This window comes from Salvelinus alpinus, chromosome 5, assembly GCF_045679555.1.
Source record: "Salvelinus alpinus chromosome 5, SLU_Salpinus.1, whole genome shotgun sequence".
Taxonomy (NCBI): Eukaryota; Metazoa; Chordata; class Actinopteri; order Salmoniformes; family Salmonidae; genus Salvelinus; species Salvelinus alpinus.
In genome coordinates, this window is record NC_092090.1 from 101,965,324 (window position 1) to 101,979,173 (window position 13,850).

The 13,850-nt window shown below is 46.0% G+C and overlaps 1 protein-coding gene across 1 annotated transcript in view; it reads right to left on the reverse strand.

The window, feature by feature from the left end:
- The window catches only part of LOC139577358 (transducin-like enhancer protein 4), a 78,692-nt gene that overhangs the window by 35,919 nt on the left and 28,923 nt on the right, over positions 1-13,850 (reverse strand). Inside the window, exons 4-5 of the mRNA XM_071404415.1 lie at positions 10,434-10,508; positions 2,463-2,670 (exon numbers count right to left, since the gene is read on the reverse strand). Of these exons, the coding sequence (XP_071260516.1) occupies positions 2,463-2,670; positions 10,434-10,508 (283 nt within the window). The remainder of the gene's footprint in view (positions 1-2,462; positions 2,671-10,433; positions 10,509-13,850) is intronic.

Consider the following 13,850-nt stretch of genomic DNA (forward strand, 5'->3'; position numbering starts at 1 on the left):
GACTGTACTAGAGAGAGTACTACTGAAACCTGTTATAGACCATCTGACTGTACTAGAGAGTACTACTGAAACCTGTTATAGACCATCTGACTGTACTAGAGAGAGTACTACTGAAACCTGTTATAGACCATCTGACTGTACTAGAGAGAGTACTACTGAAACCTGTTATAGACCATCTGACTGTACTAGAGAGTACTACTGAAACCTGTTATAGACCATCTGACTGTACTAGAGAGAGTACTACTGAAACCTGTTATAGACCATCTGACTGTACTAGAGAGAGTACTACTGAAACCTGTTATAGACCATCTGACTGTACTAGAGAGAGTACTACTGAAACCTGTTATAGACCATCTGACTGTACTAGAGAGTACTACTGAAACCTGTTATAGACCATCTGACTGTACTAGAGAGTACTACTGAAACCTGTTATAGACCATCTGACTGTACTAGAGAGAGTACTACTGAAACCTGTTATAGACCATCTGACTGTATTAGAGAGAGTACTACTGAAACCTGTTATAGACCATCTGACTGTACTAGAGAGTACTACTGAAACCTGTTATAGACCATCTGACTGTAGTAGAGAGTACTACTGAAACCTGTTATAGACCATCTGACTGTACTAGAGAGAGTACTACTGAAACCTGTTATAGACCATCTGACTGTACTAGAGAGAGTACTACTGAAACCTGTTATAGACCATCTGACTGTACTAGAGAGAGTACTACTGAAACCTGTTATATACCATCTGACTGTACTAGAGAGTACTACTGAAACCTGTTATAGACCATCTGACTGTACTATAGAGAGTACTACTGAAACCTGTTATAGACCATCTGACTGTAGTAGAGAGAGTACTACTGAAACCTGTTATAGACCATCTGACTGTACTAAAGAGTACTACTGAAACCTGTTATAGACCATCTGACTGTACTAGAGAGTACTACTGAAACCTGTTATAGACCATCTGACTGTACTAGAGAGAGTACTACTGAAACCTGTTATAGACCATCTGACTGTAGTAGAGAGAGTACTACTGAAACCTGTTATAGACCATCTGACTGTACTAGAGAGAGTACTACTGAAACCTGTTATAGACCATCTGACTGTACTAGAGAGAGTACTACTGAAACCTGTTATAGACCATCTGACTGTACTAGAGAGTACTACTGAAACCTGTTGTAGACCATCTGACTGTACTAGAGAGTACTACTGAAACCTGTTATAGACCATCTGACTGTACTAGAGAGAGTACTACTGAAACCTGTTATAGACCATCTGACTGTACTAGAGAGAGTACTACTGAAACCTGTTATAGACCATCTGACTGTACTAGAGAGAGTACTACTGAAACCTGTTATAGACCATCTGACTGTACTAGAGAGTACTACTGAAACCTGTTATAGACCATCTGACTGTACTAGAGAGTACTACTGAAACCTGTTATAGACCATCTGACTGTACTAGAGAGAGTACTACTGAAACCTGTTATAGACCATCTGACTGTATTAGAGAGAGTACTACTGAAACCTGTTATAGACCATCTGACTGTACTAGAGAGTACTACTGAAACCTGTTATAGACCATCTGACTGTAGTAGAGAGTACTACTGAAACCTGTTATAGACCATCTGACTGTACTAGAGAGAGTACTACTGAAACCTGTTATAGACCATCTGACTGTACTAGAGAGAGTACTACTGAAACCTGTTATAGACCATCTGACTGTACTAGAGAGAGTACTACTGAAACCTGTTATATACCATCTGACTGTACTAGAGAGTACTACTGAAACCTGTTATAGACCATCTGACTGTACTATAGAGAGTACTACTGAAACCTGTTATAGACCATCTGACTGTAGTAGAGAGAGTACTACTGAAACCTGTTATAGACCATCTGACTGTACTAAAGAGTACTACTGAAACCTGTTATAGACCATCTGACTGTACTAGAGAGTACTACTGAAACCTGTTATAGACCATCTGACTGTACTAGAGAGAGTACTACTGAAACCTGTTATAGACCATCTGACTGTAGTAGAGAGAGTACTACTGAAACCTGTTATAGACCATCTGACTGTACTAGAGAGAGTACTACTGAAACCTGTTATAGACCATCTGACTGTACTAGAGAGAGTACTACTGAAACCTGTTATAGACCATCTGACTGTACTAGAGAGTACTACTGAAACCTGTTGTAGACCATCTGACTGTACTAGAGAGTACTACTGAAACCTGTTATAGACCATCTGACTGTACTAGAGAGAGTACTACTGAAACCTGTTATAGACCATCTGACTGTACTAGAGAGAGTACTACTGAAACCTGTTATAGACCATCTGACTGTACTAGAGAGAGTACTACTTAAAACTGTCTCTGTAAACAAAAACGCAAAACAAAATAAATGAATGGAAAGAGGATTATCTAGTGCAACCTCAAGTAGAGTTTCAGTGTTTACCTCTGTCGGTGTTGTTGTTGTCCTTGTGTTTTTTGTCCTCCTTTAGGGGCAGCTGATGGGCAGCGAGGGCGGAGGAGAGGTCCAGGAGGCTGCTGCTGCCTGCGGTGGGCAGGGAGGGTTGAGGGGGTTGGTGCCCAGAAGGTTGGGTGGTGAGGGGCACCGGGAGGGCAGGGCCATGACACAGGTGCTGGGCATGGAGCTGCTGCTGCTGAATACACACACATACCATTATCATTACCACTCTACACTAGACACAGGCAGAGAGAGACAGAGGAGAGAAATAGGAGAGGGAAGGAAAGAGAAAGACAGAGAGAGAGAGAGAGAGAGAGACTAAGGGAGAGAGAGAGAGACACTCAGAGAGAGAGACAGAGGAGAGAAATAGGAGAGGGAGGGAAAGAGAAAGACAGAGAGAGAGACATTAAGAGAGAGAGACCCTCTACATAGTGTCAACTGTAAAGTTTGGTGGATGAGGAATAATGATCTGGGGTTGTTTTTCTTGGTTCAGGCCCCTTAGTTCCAGTGAAGGGAAGTCTTAACGCTACAGCATACAATTCTGTTATTCCAACTTTGTGGCAACAGTTTGGGGAAGGCCCTTTCCTGTTTCAGCATGACAATGCTCCCGTGCAAAAAGTGAGGTCCATACAGAAATGGTTTGTCAAGATCGGTGTGGAAGAACATGACTGGCCTGCACAGATCTGTCATGACGTTGCCTGTTTAGGTACATAAAGCCCATCCCCCTCTCCCTGCCACTCCCTGCCCCCCCCCTTTCCTCCTTCAACCCATGCTGTGGTCACAGAGAGACGTCGTAAATTATCTCCTCATGGCCAAACAGTATTAGAGAGAGGGTAAACTTTCAGGACAAAGAGGTTTCTTCCACCTCACAGAACTTGAGGTACGAACAGATTTCATGTTCCGGAAAAAGTATTAAAGATCGGTAAAGATCCCAGCTATTAACCGGTCCGTTGGTCACAATGTGGGAAACTCATGGGAGACTGTGTGGCTACATTACCATACCGCTGTTTATATAATAACCTCAGATATGAGGTTTACATCTGTTTGTTGTATAAAATGAATGAGTGAGTATGATACTGTTTGTATAATTGTGTAATATGATTTTGGACTGTTTAATGAAGAAAAATACAAATCCCTTTTGATTTGAACTAAATCCGAGGACCCGCCCCTGAGCCAGTTGGGTCAGACATCCTGGGACAGCCCCTCTCTGCTATCCTAATAAAAACCCAACTCTGAGAAATTATCAACAGACCATGTTTTCTCCATTAGGAGGAGAACGAAGGTTAAGTACCATTGCTGAATCTTTAACCATACCATGTGGTTAAACTCTTAGACGAATAAGAACAAGTCTTTGATATTGACTACTAGTCTGCAGCTAGGAATTCGGTATCATTGAACGTGAAGAAAGACAACCGCCGAAACATCCATTCTATAACGAATGTCACTCTGAACTATCCACAATAACCAAGACAGAGACAGACGAATCTCCAACAGAAACTAACTTCCTCCAGCGATCAAGACGACACACTGAGCGTAAATATATATATATTGATTGCAATTGTTCCCGAATGAGTGAGCGTTCATGTGTAAAGGATTAGCATGTCAATTGTTATAATTATGAACTCTGTAGTGAATTCTTAGTCGAACCCAATTTTCCCTTTGTCTAACATGCCCAATGCCGGTTCAGCCCACTAGGGCATATTTCTCCCATCATTTCATGTAACCATTTTAAGTTTGTTTGTTTGTTTATGCATTTCTGTGAATTACTTAGTTAGTAATAAATAAATGATTTAAGACAATTGATGTATGGATGACTCATAGTGAAGACTGGGTTCGTGCAGATAACCAACAATTTACGACGTTTGGAATGAGACTAATGTGAGGTAAAATAAATAAATCATTAATTAGAAGACTATTGATCAGATATGAAAATATCTGAAAGGTTATATTGGGAAATTATAACTTTGCAATCTGACTACTTTCCCTGGTGCTCCCAAATTCATAGTTAATTAGTTACGTTATTATTTAGTTGATCGCGTAATAACTAATTACAGAGAATCTTTGATAAAAAACTATAAGTCTTCAATTTAATGATAGCAAAGACACGACAGATCTCTGACCTCAACCAAATCAAACACCTTTGGGATGAATTGGAACGCCGACTGTGAGCCAGGCCTAATCGCCCAACGTCAGTGCCTGACCTCACTAATGCTCTTGTGGCTAAATGGAAGCAAGTCCCCGCAGCAATGTTCCAACATCTAGTGGAAAGACTTCCCAGAAGAGTGGAGGCTGTTATAGCAGCAAAGAGGGGGGTCCAACTCCATATTAATGACTTCCCAGAAGAGTGGAGGCTGTTGTAGCAGCAAAGGGGGGAACAACTCCATATTAATGACTTCCCAGAAGAATGGAGGTTGTTATAGCAGCAAAGGGGGGTCCAACTCCATATTAATGACTTCCCAGAAGAGTGGAGGCTGTTGTAGCAGCAAAGGGGGGACCAACGCCATATTATTGACTTCCCAGAAGAGTGGAGGCTGTTGTAGCAGCAAAGGGGGACCAACTCCATATTAATGACTTCCCAGAAGAGTGGAGGCTGTTATAGCAGCAAAGGGGGGACCAACTCTATATGAATGACTTCCCAGAAGAGTGGAGGCTGTTATAGCAGCAAAGGAGGGACCAACGCCATATTAATGACTTCCCAGAAGAGTGGAGGCTGTTATAGCAGCAAAGGGAGGACCAACTCCATATTAATGACTTCCCAGAAGAGTGGAGGCTGTTATAGCAGCAAAGGGGGGACCAACTCCATATTAATGACTTCCCAGAAGAGTGGAGGCTGTTATAGCAGCAAAGGGAGGACCAACTCCATATTAATGACTTCCCAGAAGAGTGGAGGCTGTTATACCAGCAAAGGGGGACCAACTCCATATTAATGACTTCCCAGAAGAGTGGAGGCTGTTATAGCAGCAAAGGGAGGACCAACTCCATATTAATGACTTCCCAGAAGAGTGGAGGCTGTTATACCAGCAAAGGGGGACCAACTCCATATTAATGACTTCCCAGAAGAGTGGAGGCTGTTATACCAGCAAAGGGGGGAACAACTCCATATTAATGACTTCCCAGAAGAATGGAGGTTGTTATAGCAGCAAAGGGGGGTCCAACTCCATATTAATGACTTCCCAGAAGAGTGGAGGCTGTTGTAGCAGCAAAGGGGGGACCAACGCCATATTATTGACTTCCCAGAAGAGTGGAGGCTGTTGTAGCAGCAAAGGGGGACCAACTCCATATTAATGACTTCCCAGAAGAGTGGAGGCTGTTATAGCAGCAAAGGGGGGACCAACTCTATATGAATGACTTCCCAGAAGAGTGGAGGCTGTTATAGCAGCAAAGGGGGGACCAACGCCATATTAATGACTTCCCAGAAGAGTGGAGGCTGTTATAGCAGCAAAGGGAGGACCAACTCCATATTAATGACTTCCCAGAAGAGTGGAGGCTGTTATAGCAGCAAAGGGGGGACCAACTCCATATTAATGACTTCCCAGAAGAGTGGAGGCTGTTATAGCAGCAAAGGGAGGACCAACTCCATATTAATGACTTCCCAGAAGAGTGGAGGCTGTTATACCAGCAAAGGGGGACCAACTCCATATTAATGACTTCCCAGAAGAGTGGAGGCTGTTATAGCAGCAAAGGGAGGACCAACTCCATATTAATGACTTCCCAGAAGAGTGGAGGCTGTTATACCAGCAAAGGGGGACCAACTCCATATTAATGACTTCCCAGAAGAGTGGAGGCTGTTATACCAGCAAAGGGGGACCAACTCCATATTAATGACTTCCCAGAAGAGTGGAGGCTGTTATAGCAGCAAAGGGGGGACCAACTCCATATTAATGACTTCCCAGAAGAGTGGAGGCTGTTATAGCAGCAAAGGGGGGACCAACTCCATATTAATGACTTCCCAGAAGAGTGGAGGCTGTTATAGCAGCAAAGGGGGACCAACTCCATATTAATGACTTCCCAGAAGAGTGGAGGCTGTTATAGCAGCAAAGGGAGGACCAACTCCATATTAATGACTTCCCAGAAGAGTGGAGGCTGTTATAGCAGCAAAGGGGGACCAACTCCATATTAATGACTTCCCATAAGAGTGGAGGCTGTTATAGCAGCAAAGGGGGACCAACTCCATATTAATGACTTCCCAGAAGAGTGGAGGCTGTTATAGCAGCAAAGGGGGACCAACTCCATATTAATGACTTCCCAGAAGAGTGGAGGCTGTTATAGCAGCAAAGGGGGACCAACTCCATATTAATGACTTCCCAGAAGAGTGGAGGCTGTTATAGCAGCAAAGGAGGGACCAACTCCATATTAATGACTTCCCAGAAGAGTGGAGGCTGTTATAGCAGCAAAGGAGGGACCAACTCCATATTAATGACTTCCCAGAAGAGTGGAGGCTGTTATAGCAGCAAAGGAGGGACCAACGCCATATTAATGACTTCCCAGAAGAGTGGAGGCTGTTATAGCAGCAAAGGGGGACCAACTCCATATTAATGACTTCCCAGAAGAGTGGAGGCTGTTATAGCAGCAAAGGGGGACCAACTCCATATTAATGACTTCCCAGAAGAGTGGAGGCTGTTATAGCAGCAAAGGAGGGACCAACTCCATATTAATGACTTCCCAGAAGAGTGGAGGCTGTTATAGCAGCAAAGGAGGGACCAACTCCATATTAATGACTTCCCAGAAGAGTGGAGGCTGTTATAGCAGCAAAGGGGGGACCAACTGCCATATTAATGACTTCCCAGAAGAGTGGAGGCTGTTATAGCAGCAAAGGGGGACCAACTCCATATTAATGACTTCCCAGAAGAGTGGAGGCTGTTATAGCAGCAAAGGGGGACCAACTCCATATTAATGACTTCCCAGAAGAGTGGAGGCTGTTATAGCAGCAAAGGGGGACCAACTCCATATTAATGACTTCCCAGAAGAGTGGAGGCTGTTATACCAGCAAAGGGGGACCAACTCCATATTAATGACTTCCCAGAAGAGTGGAGGCTGTTATACGCAGCAAAGGGGGGTACCAACTCCATATTAATGACTTCCCAGAAGAGTGGAGGCTGTTATAGCAGCAAAGGGGGGACCAACGTCCATATTAATGACTTCCCAGAAGAGTGGAGGCTGTTATAGCAGCAAAGGGGGACCAACTCCATATTAATGACTTCCCAGAAGAGTGGAGGCTGTTATAGCAGCAAAGGAGGGACCAACTCCATATTAATGTCTTCCCAGAAGAGTGGAGGCTGTTATAGCAGCAAAGGAGGGACCAACTCCATATTAATGGCTTCCCAGAAGAGTGGAGGCTGTTATAGCAGCAAAGGGAGGACCAACTCCATATTAATGACTTCCCAGAAGAGTGGAGGCTGTTATAGCAGCAAAGGGGGACCAACTCCATATTAATGACTTCCCAGAAGAGTGGAGGCTGTTATAGCAGCAAAGGAGGGACCAACTCCATATTAATGACTTCCCAGAAGAGTGGAGGCTGTTATAGCAGCAAAGGGGGGACCAACTCCATATTAATGACTTCCCAGAAGAGTGGAGGCTGTTATAGCAGCAAAGGGGGGACCAACTCCATATTAATGACTTCCCAGAAGAGTGGAGGCTGTTATAGCAGCAAAGGGAGGACCAACTCCATATTAATGACTTCCCAGAAGAGTGGAGGCTGTTATAGCAGCAAAGGGGGACCAACTCCATATTAATGACTTCCCAGAAGAGTGGAGGCTGTTATAGCAGCAAAGGGGGACCAACTCCATATTAATGACTTCCCAGAAGAGTGGAGGCTGTTATAGCAGCAAAGGGGGGACCAACTCCATATTAATGACTTCCCAGAAGAGTGGAGGCTGTTATAGCAGCAAAGGGGGGACCAACTCCATATTAATGACTTCCCAGAAGAGTGGAGGCTGTTATAGCAGCAAAGGGGGACCAACTCCATATTAATGACTTCCCAGAAGAGTGGAGGCTGTTATAGCAGCAAAGGGGGACCAACTCCATATTAATGACTTCCCAGAAGAGTGGAGGCTGTTATACCAGCAAAGGGGGACCAACTCCATATTAATGACTTCCCAGAAGAGTGGAGGCTGTTATAGCAGCAAAGGGGGGACCAACTCCATATTAATGACTTCCCAGAAGAGTGGAGGCTGTTATAGCAGCAAAGGGGGGACCAACTCCATATTAATGACTTCCCAGAAGAGTGGAGGCTGTTATAGCAGCAAAGGGAGGACCAACTCCATATTAATGACTTCCCAGAAGAGTGGAGGCTGTTATAGCAGCAAAGGGGGGACCAACTCCATATTAATGACTTCCCAGAAGAGTGGAGGCTGTTATAGCAGCAAAGGGGGGACCAACTCCATATTAATGACTTCCCAGAAGAGTGGAGGCTGTTATAGCAGCAAAGGGGGGACCAACTCCATATTAATGACTTCCCAGAAGAGTGGAGGCTGTTATAGCAGCAAAGGGGGGACCAACTCCATATTAATGACTTCCCAGAAGAGTGGAGGCTGTTATAGCAGCAAAGGGAGGACCAACTCCATATTAATGACTTCCCAGAAGAGTGGAGGCTGTTATAGCAGCAAAGGGGGGACCAACTCCATATTAATGACTTCCCAGAAGAGTGGAGGCTGTTATAGCAGCAAAGGGGGACCAACTCCATATTAATGACTTCCCAGAAGAGTGGAGGCTGTTATAGCAGCAAAGGGAGGACCAACTCCATATTAATGACTTCCCAGAATAGTGGAGGCTGTTATAGCAGCAAAGGGAGGACCAACTCCATATTAATGACTTCCCAGAATAGTGGAGGCTGTTATAGCAGCAAAGGGAGGACCAACTCCATATTAATGACTTCCCAGAAGAGTGGAGGCTGTTATAGCAGCAAAGGGAGGACCAACTCCATATTAATGCCTTCCCAGAAGAGTGGAGGCTGTTATAGCAGCAAAGGGGGGACCAACTCCATATTAATGCCTTCCCAGAAGAGTGGAGGCTGTTATAGCAGCAAAGGGGGGACCAACTCCATATTAATGACTTCCCAGAAGAGTGGAGGCTGTTATAGCAGCAAAGGGAGGACCAACTCCATATTAATGCCTTCCCAGAAGAGTGGAGGCTGTTATAGCAGCAAAGGGGGGACCAACTCCATATTAATGACTTCCCAGAAGAGTGGAGGCTGTTATAGCAGCAAAGGGGGGACCAACTCCATATTAAAGCCTTTCCAGAAGAGTGGAGGCTGTTATAGCAGCAAAGGGGGGACCAACTCCATATTAATGACTTCCCAGAAGAGTGGAGGCTGTTATAGCAGCAAAGGGGGGACCAACTCCATATTAATGACTTCCCAGAAGAGTGGAGGCTGTTATAGCAGTAAAGGGAGGACCAACTCCATATTAATGCCCATGATTTTGAAATGAGATGTTCAACAAGCAGGTGTCCACATACTTTTGGTCATGTAGTGTATTTAATCTACAGTACCATATATAATACTGTATCATAGTAAAACAAGGAACATTTGGACAAGTGTCTCTTAGTGTCCCCACAAGGAAAATGCTATTTTAGGCTTAGTGGTAACAATTAGGGTTATGGGTTTGGTGGTATGGTTGCCGTTAAGGTTTTGAATGGGAATCAATATTTTGGTCCACACATGGTTAGTAAAACAAACATGCGTGTGCGTGTGCGTGTGTGTGTGTGTGTGTGTGTGTGTGTGTGTGTGTGTGTGTGTGTGTGTGTGTGTGAGTGCATGCGTGTGCGCGTTTGTCTATGTGCGTGCGTGCGTGTGTGTGTGTGTGTGTGTGTGTGAGTGCGTGCGTGCGTGCGTGCGTGTGCGTGCGTGCGTGCATGCGAGTGTGTGCGTGCGTGCGTGCGTGCGTGCGTGCGTGCGTGCGTGTGTGTGTGAGTGCGTGCGTGCATGCGTGCGTGCGTGTGTGCGTGCGTGTGTAGACGTACCCCGATGATAGAGTTGAGTTCAGACATGGTGACCTGTTTAGCTCTTTCCACCGCCTGGACTACCTGCTGCTGATGCTGATACACACAGAAACAGATAGACATGGGGAGACACAGGGAGATAGAGATAGAGACACAGGGAGATAGAGGGAGATAGAGGGAGATAGAGACACAGGGAGATAGAGACACGGGGAGACAGAGACACAGGGAGACAGAGACACGGGGAGACAGAGGGAGATAGAGACACAGGGAGATAGAGACAGAGACATGGGGAGACAGAGGGAGATAGAGACACAGGGAGATGTAGACACAGGGAGACAGAGACACAGGGAGATAGAGACACAGGGAGATAGAGACAGAGACACGGGGAGACAGAGGGAGATAGAGACACAGGGAGATAGAGACAGAGACACGGGGAGACAGAGGGAGATAGAGACACAGGGAGATAGAGACAGAGACACGGGGAGACAGAGGAAGATAGAGACACAGGGAGATAGAGACAGAGACACAGGGAGACAGAGACACAGGGAGATAGAGACACAGGGAGACAGAGACACGGGGAGACAGAGGGAGATAGAGACACAGGGAGACAGAGACACAGGGAGACAGAGGGAGATAGAGACACAGGGAGATAGAGACAGAGACATGGGGAGACAGAGGGAGATAGAGACACAGGGAGATGTAGACACAGGGAGATAGAGACACAGGGAGATAGAGACACAGGGAGATAGAGACACAGGGAGATAGAGACACAGGGAGATAAAGACACAGGGAGAAAGAGACACAGGGAGATAGAGACACAGGGAGATAGAGACACAGGGAGACAGAGACACAGGGAGATAGAGACACAGGGAGATAGAGACACAGGGAGATAGAGACACAGGGAGATAGAGACACAGGGAGATAGAGACACAGGGAGATAGAGACACAGGGAGATATAGACACAGGGAGATAGAGACACAGGGAGACAGAGACACAGGGAGATAGAGACACAGGGAGATAGAGACACAGGGAGATAGAGACACAGGGAGATATAGGGAGATAGAGACACAGGGAGACAGAGACACAGGGAGATAGAGACACAGGGAGATAGAGACACAGGGAGATATAGGGAGATAGAGACACAGGGAGATAGAGACACGGGGAGATGGAGACACAGGGAGATAGAGACACAGAGAGACACAGGGAGACAGAGACACACGGAGATAGAGACACAGGGAGACAGAGACACAGGGAGATAGAGACACAGGGAGATAGAGACAGAGACACAGGGAGATAGAGATACAGGGAGATAGAGACACAGGGAGATAGAGACAGAGACACGGGGAGATAGAGACAGAGGGAGATAGAGACAGAGGGAGATAGAGACACAGGGAGATAGAGACAGAGGGAGATAGAGACAGAGGGAGATAGAGACACAGGGAGATAGAGACAGAGGGAGATAGAGACAGAGGGAGATGTAGACACAGGGAGATAGAGACACAGGGAGATAGAGACACAGGGAGATAGAGACACAGGGAGATAGAGACACAGGGAGATAAAGACACAGGGAGATAGAGACACAGGGAGATAAAGACACAGGGAGATAGAGACACAGGGAGATAGAGACACAGGGAGACAGAGACACAGGGAGATAGAGACACAGGGAGATAGAGACACAGGGAGACAGAGACACAGGGAGATAGAGACACAGGGAGACAGAGACACAGGGAGATAGAGACACAGGGAGATAGAGACACAGGGAGACAGAGACACAGGGAGATAGAGGCACAGGGAGATAGAGACACAGGGAGATAGAGACACAGGGAGACAGAGACACAGGGATATAGAGACACAGGGAGACAGAGACACAGGGAGAAAGAGACACAGGGAGATAGAGACACAGGGAGATAGAGACACAGGGAGACAGAGACACAGGGAGATAGAGACACAGGGAGATAGAGACACAGGGAGACAGAGACACAGGGAGATAGAGACACAGGGAGATAGAGACACGGGGAGATAGAGACACAGGGAGATATAGACACAGGGAGATAGAGACACAGGGAGACAGAGACACAGGGAGATAGAGACACAGGGAGATAGAGACACAGGGAGATAGAGACACAGGGAGATAGAGACACAGGGAGATAGAGACACAGGGAGATAGAGACACAGGGAGACAGAGACACAGGGAGATAGAGACACAGGGAGATAGAGACACAGGGAGATATAGGGAGATAGAGACACAGGGAGATAGAAACACGGGGAGATGGAGACACAGGGAGATAGAGACACAGAGAGACACAGGGAGACAGAGACACACGGAGATAGAGACACAGGGAGACAGAGACACAGGGAGATAGAGACACAGGGAGATAGAGACAGAGACACAGGGAGATAGAGATACAGGGAGATAGAGACACAGGGAGATAGAGACAGAGACACGGGGAGATAGAGACAGAGGGAGATAGAGACAGAGGGAGATAGAGACACAGGGAGATAGAGACAGAGGGAGATAGAGACAGAGGGAGATAGAGACACAGGGAGACAGAGACAGAGGGAGATAGAGACACAGGGAGATAGAGACAGAGGGAGATAGAGACACAGGGAGATAGAGACACAGGGAGATAGAGACAGAGGGAGATAGAGACAGAGGGAGATAGAGACACAGGGAGACAGAGACAGAGGGAGATAGAGACACAGGGAGATAGAGACAGAGGGAGATAGAGACACAGGGAGATAGAGACACAGGGAGATAGAGACAGAGGGAGATAGAGACAGAGGGAGATAGAGACACAGGGAGATAGAGACAGAGGGAGATAGAGACATACAGGGAGAGAGAGACAGGAGGAGAGAGAGACAGGGAGAGAGAGACACAGGGAGAGAGAGACAGGGAGAGAGAGACAGCGAGATAGAGACAGCGAGAGAGAGACAGTAGTGTATGAATAATATGTACACAGAAAAGCAAATATTATGTAAATACATGCATCCTCAGTTCTCCTACAGCAGTACCTCTGTCTGACTGCAGTCGTCCCTGATCCCTAGTCTCAGTTAATCCATCCCATTATCCAGCTAATCCATTTCTAATCCAGGTGTAATCTGAGGTATGGAGCCAGCGTGCTGCCCACCCCATCTTGCCTTTAATCCCACCCAGCAGAGACACTTTCACTTCCTCCAGAGCAGGGATTCAACAGACAGGTTCCTGCATAATGCTTTAATAACCTCAGAGTGGAGTGAGCCCAGAGGATTGTGGGTAATGTAGTTGTGACAGGAAATACAACACCCTGGGAGAGACAAAGCCCTCTCCATCTCCCTCTCAATTCAATTAAATTTGCTTTGTAACTATGTACATATTGCCAAAGCTTACTCTGGAGATTAAGTGATCAATTTACAATATTAACACAATTAAAATAATAATAATAATCAATATTGTCAGCG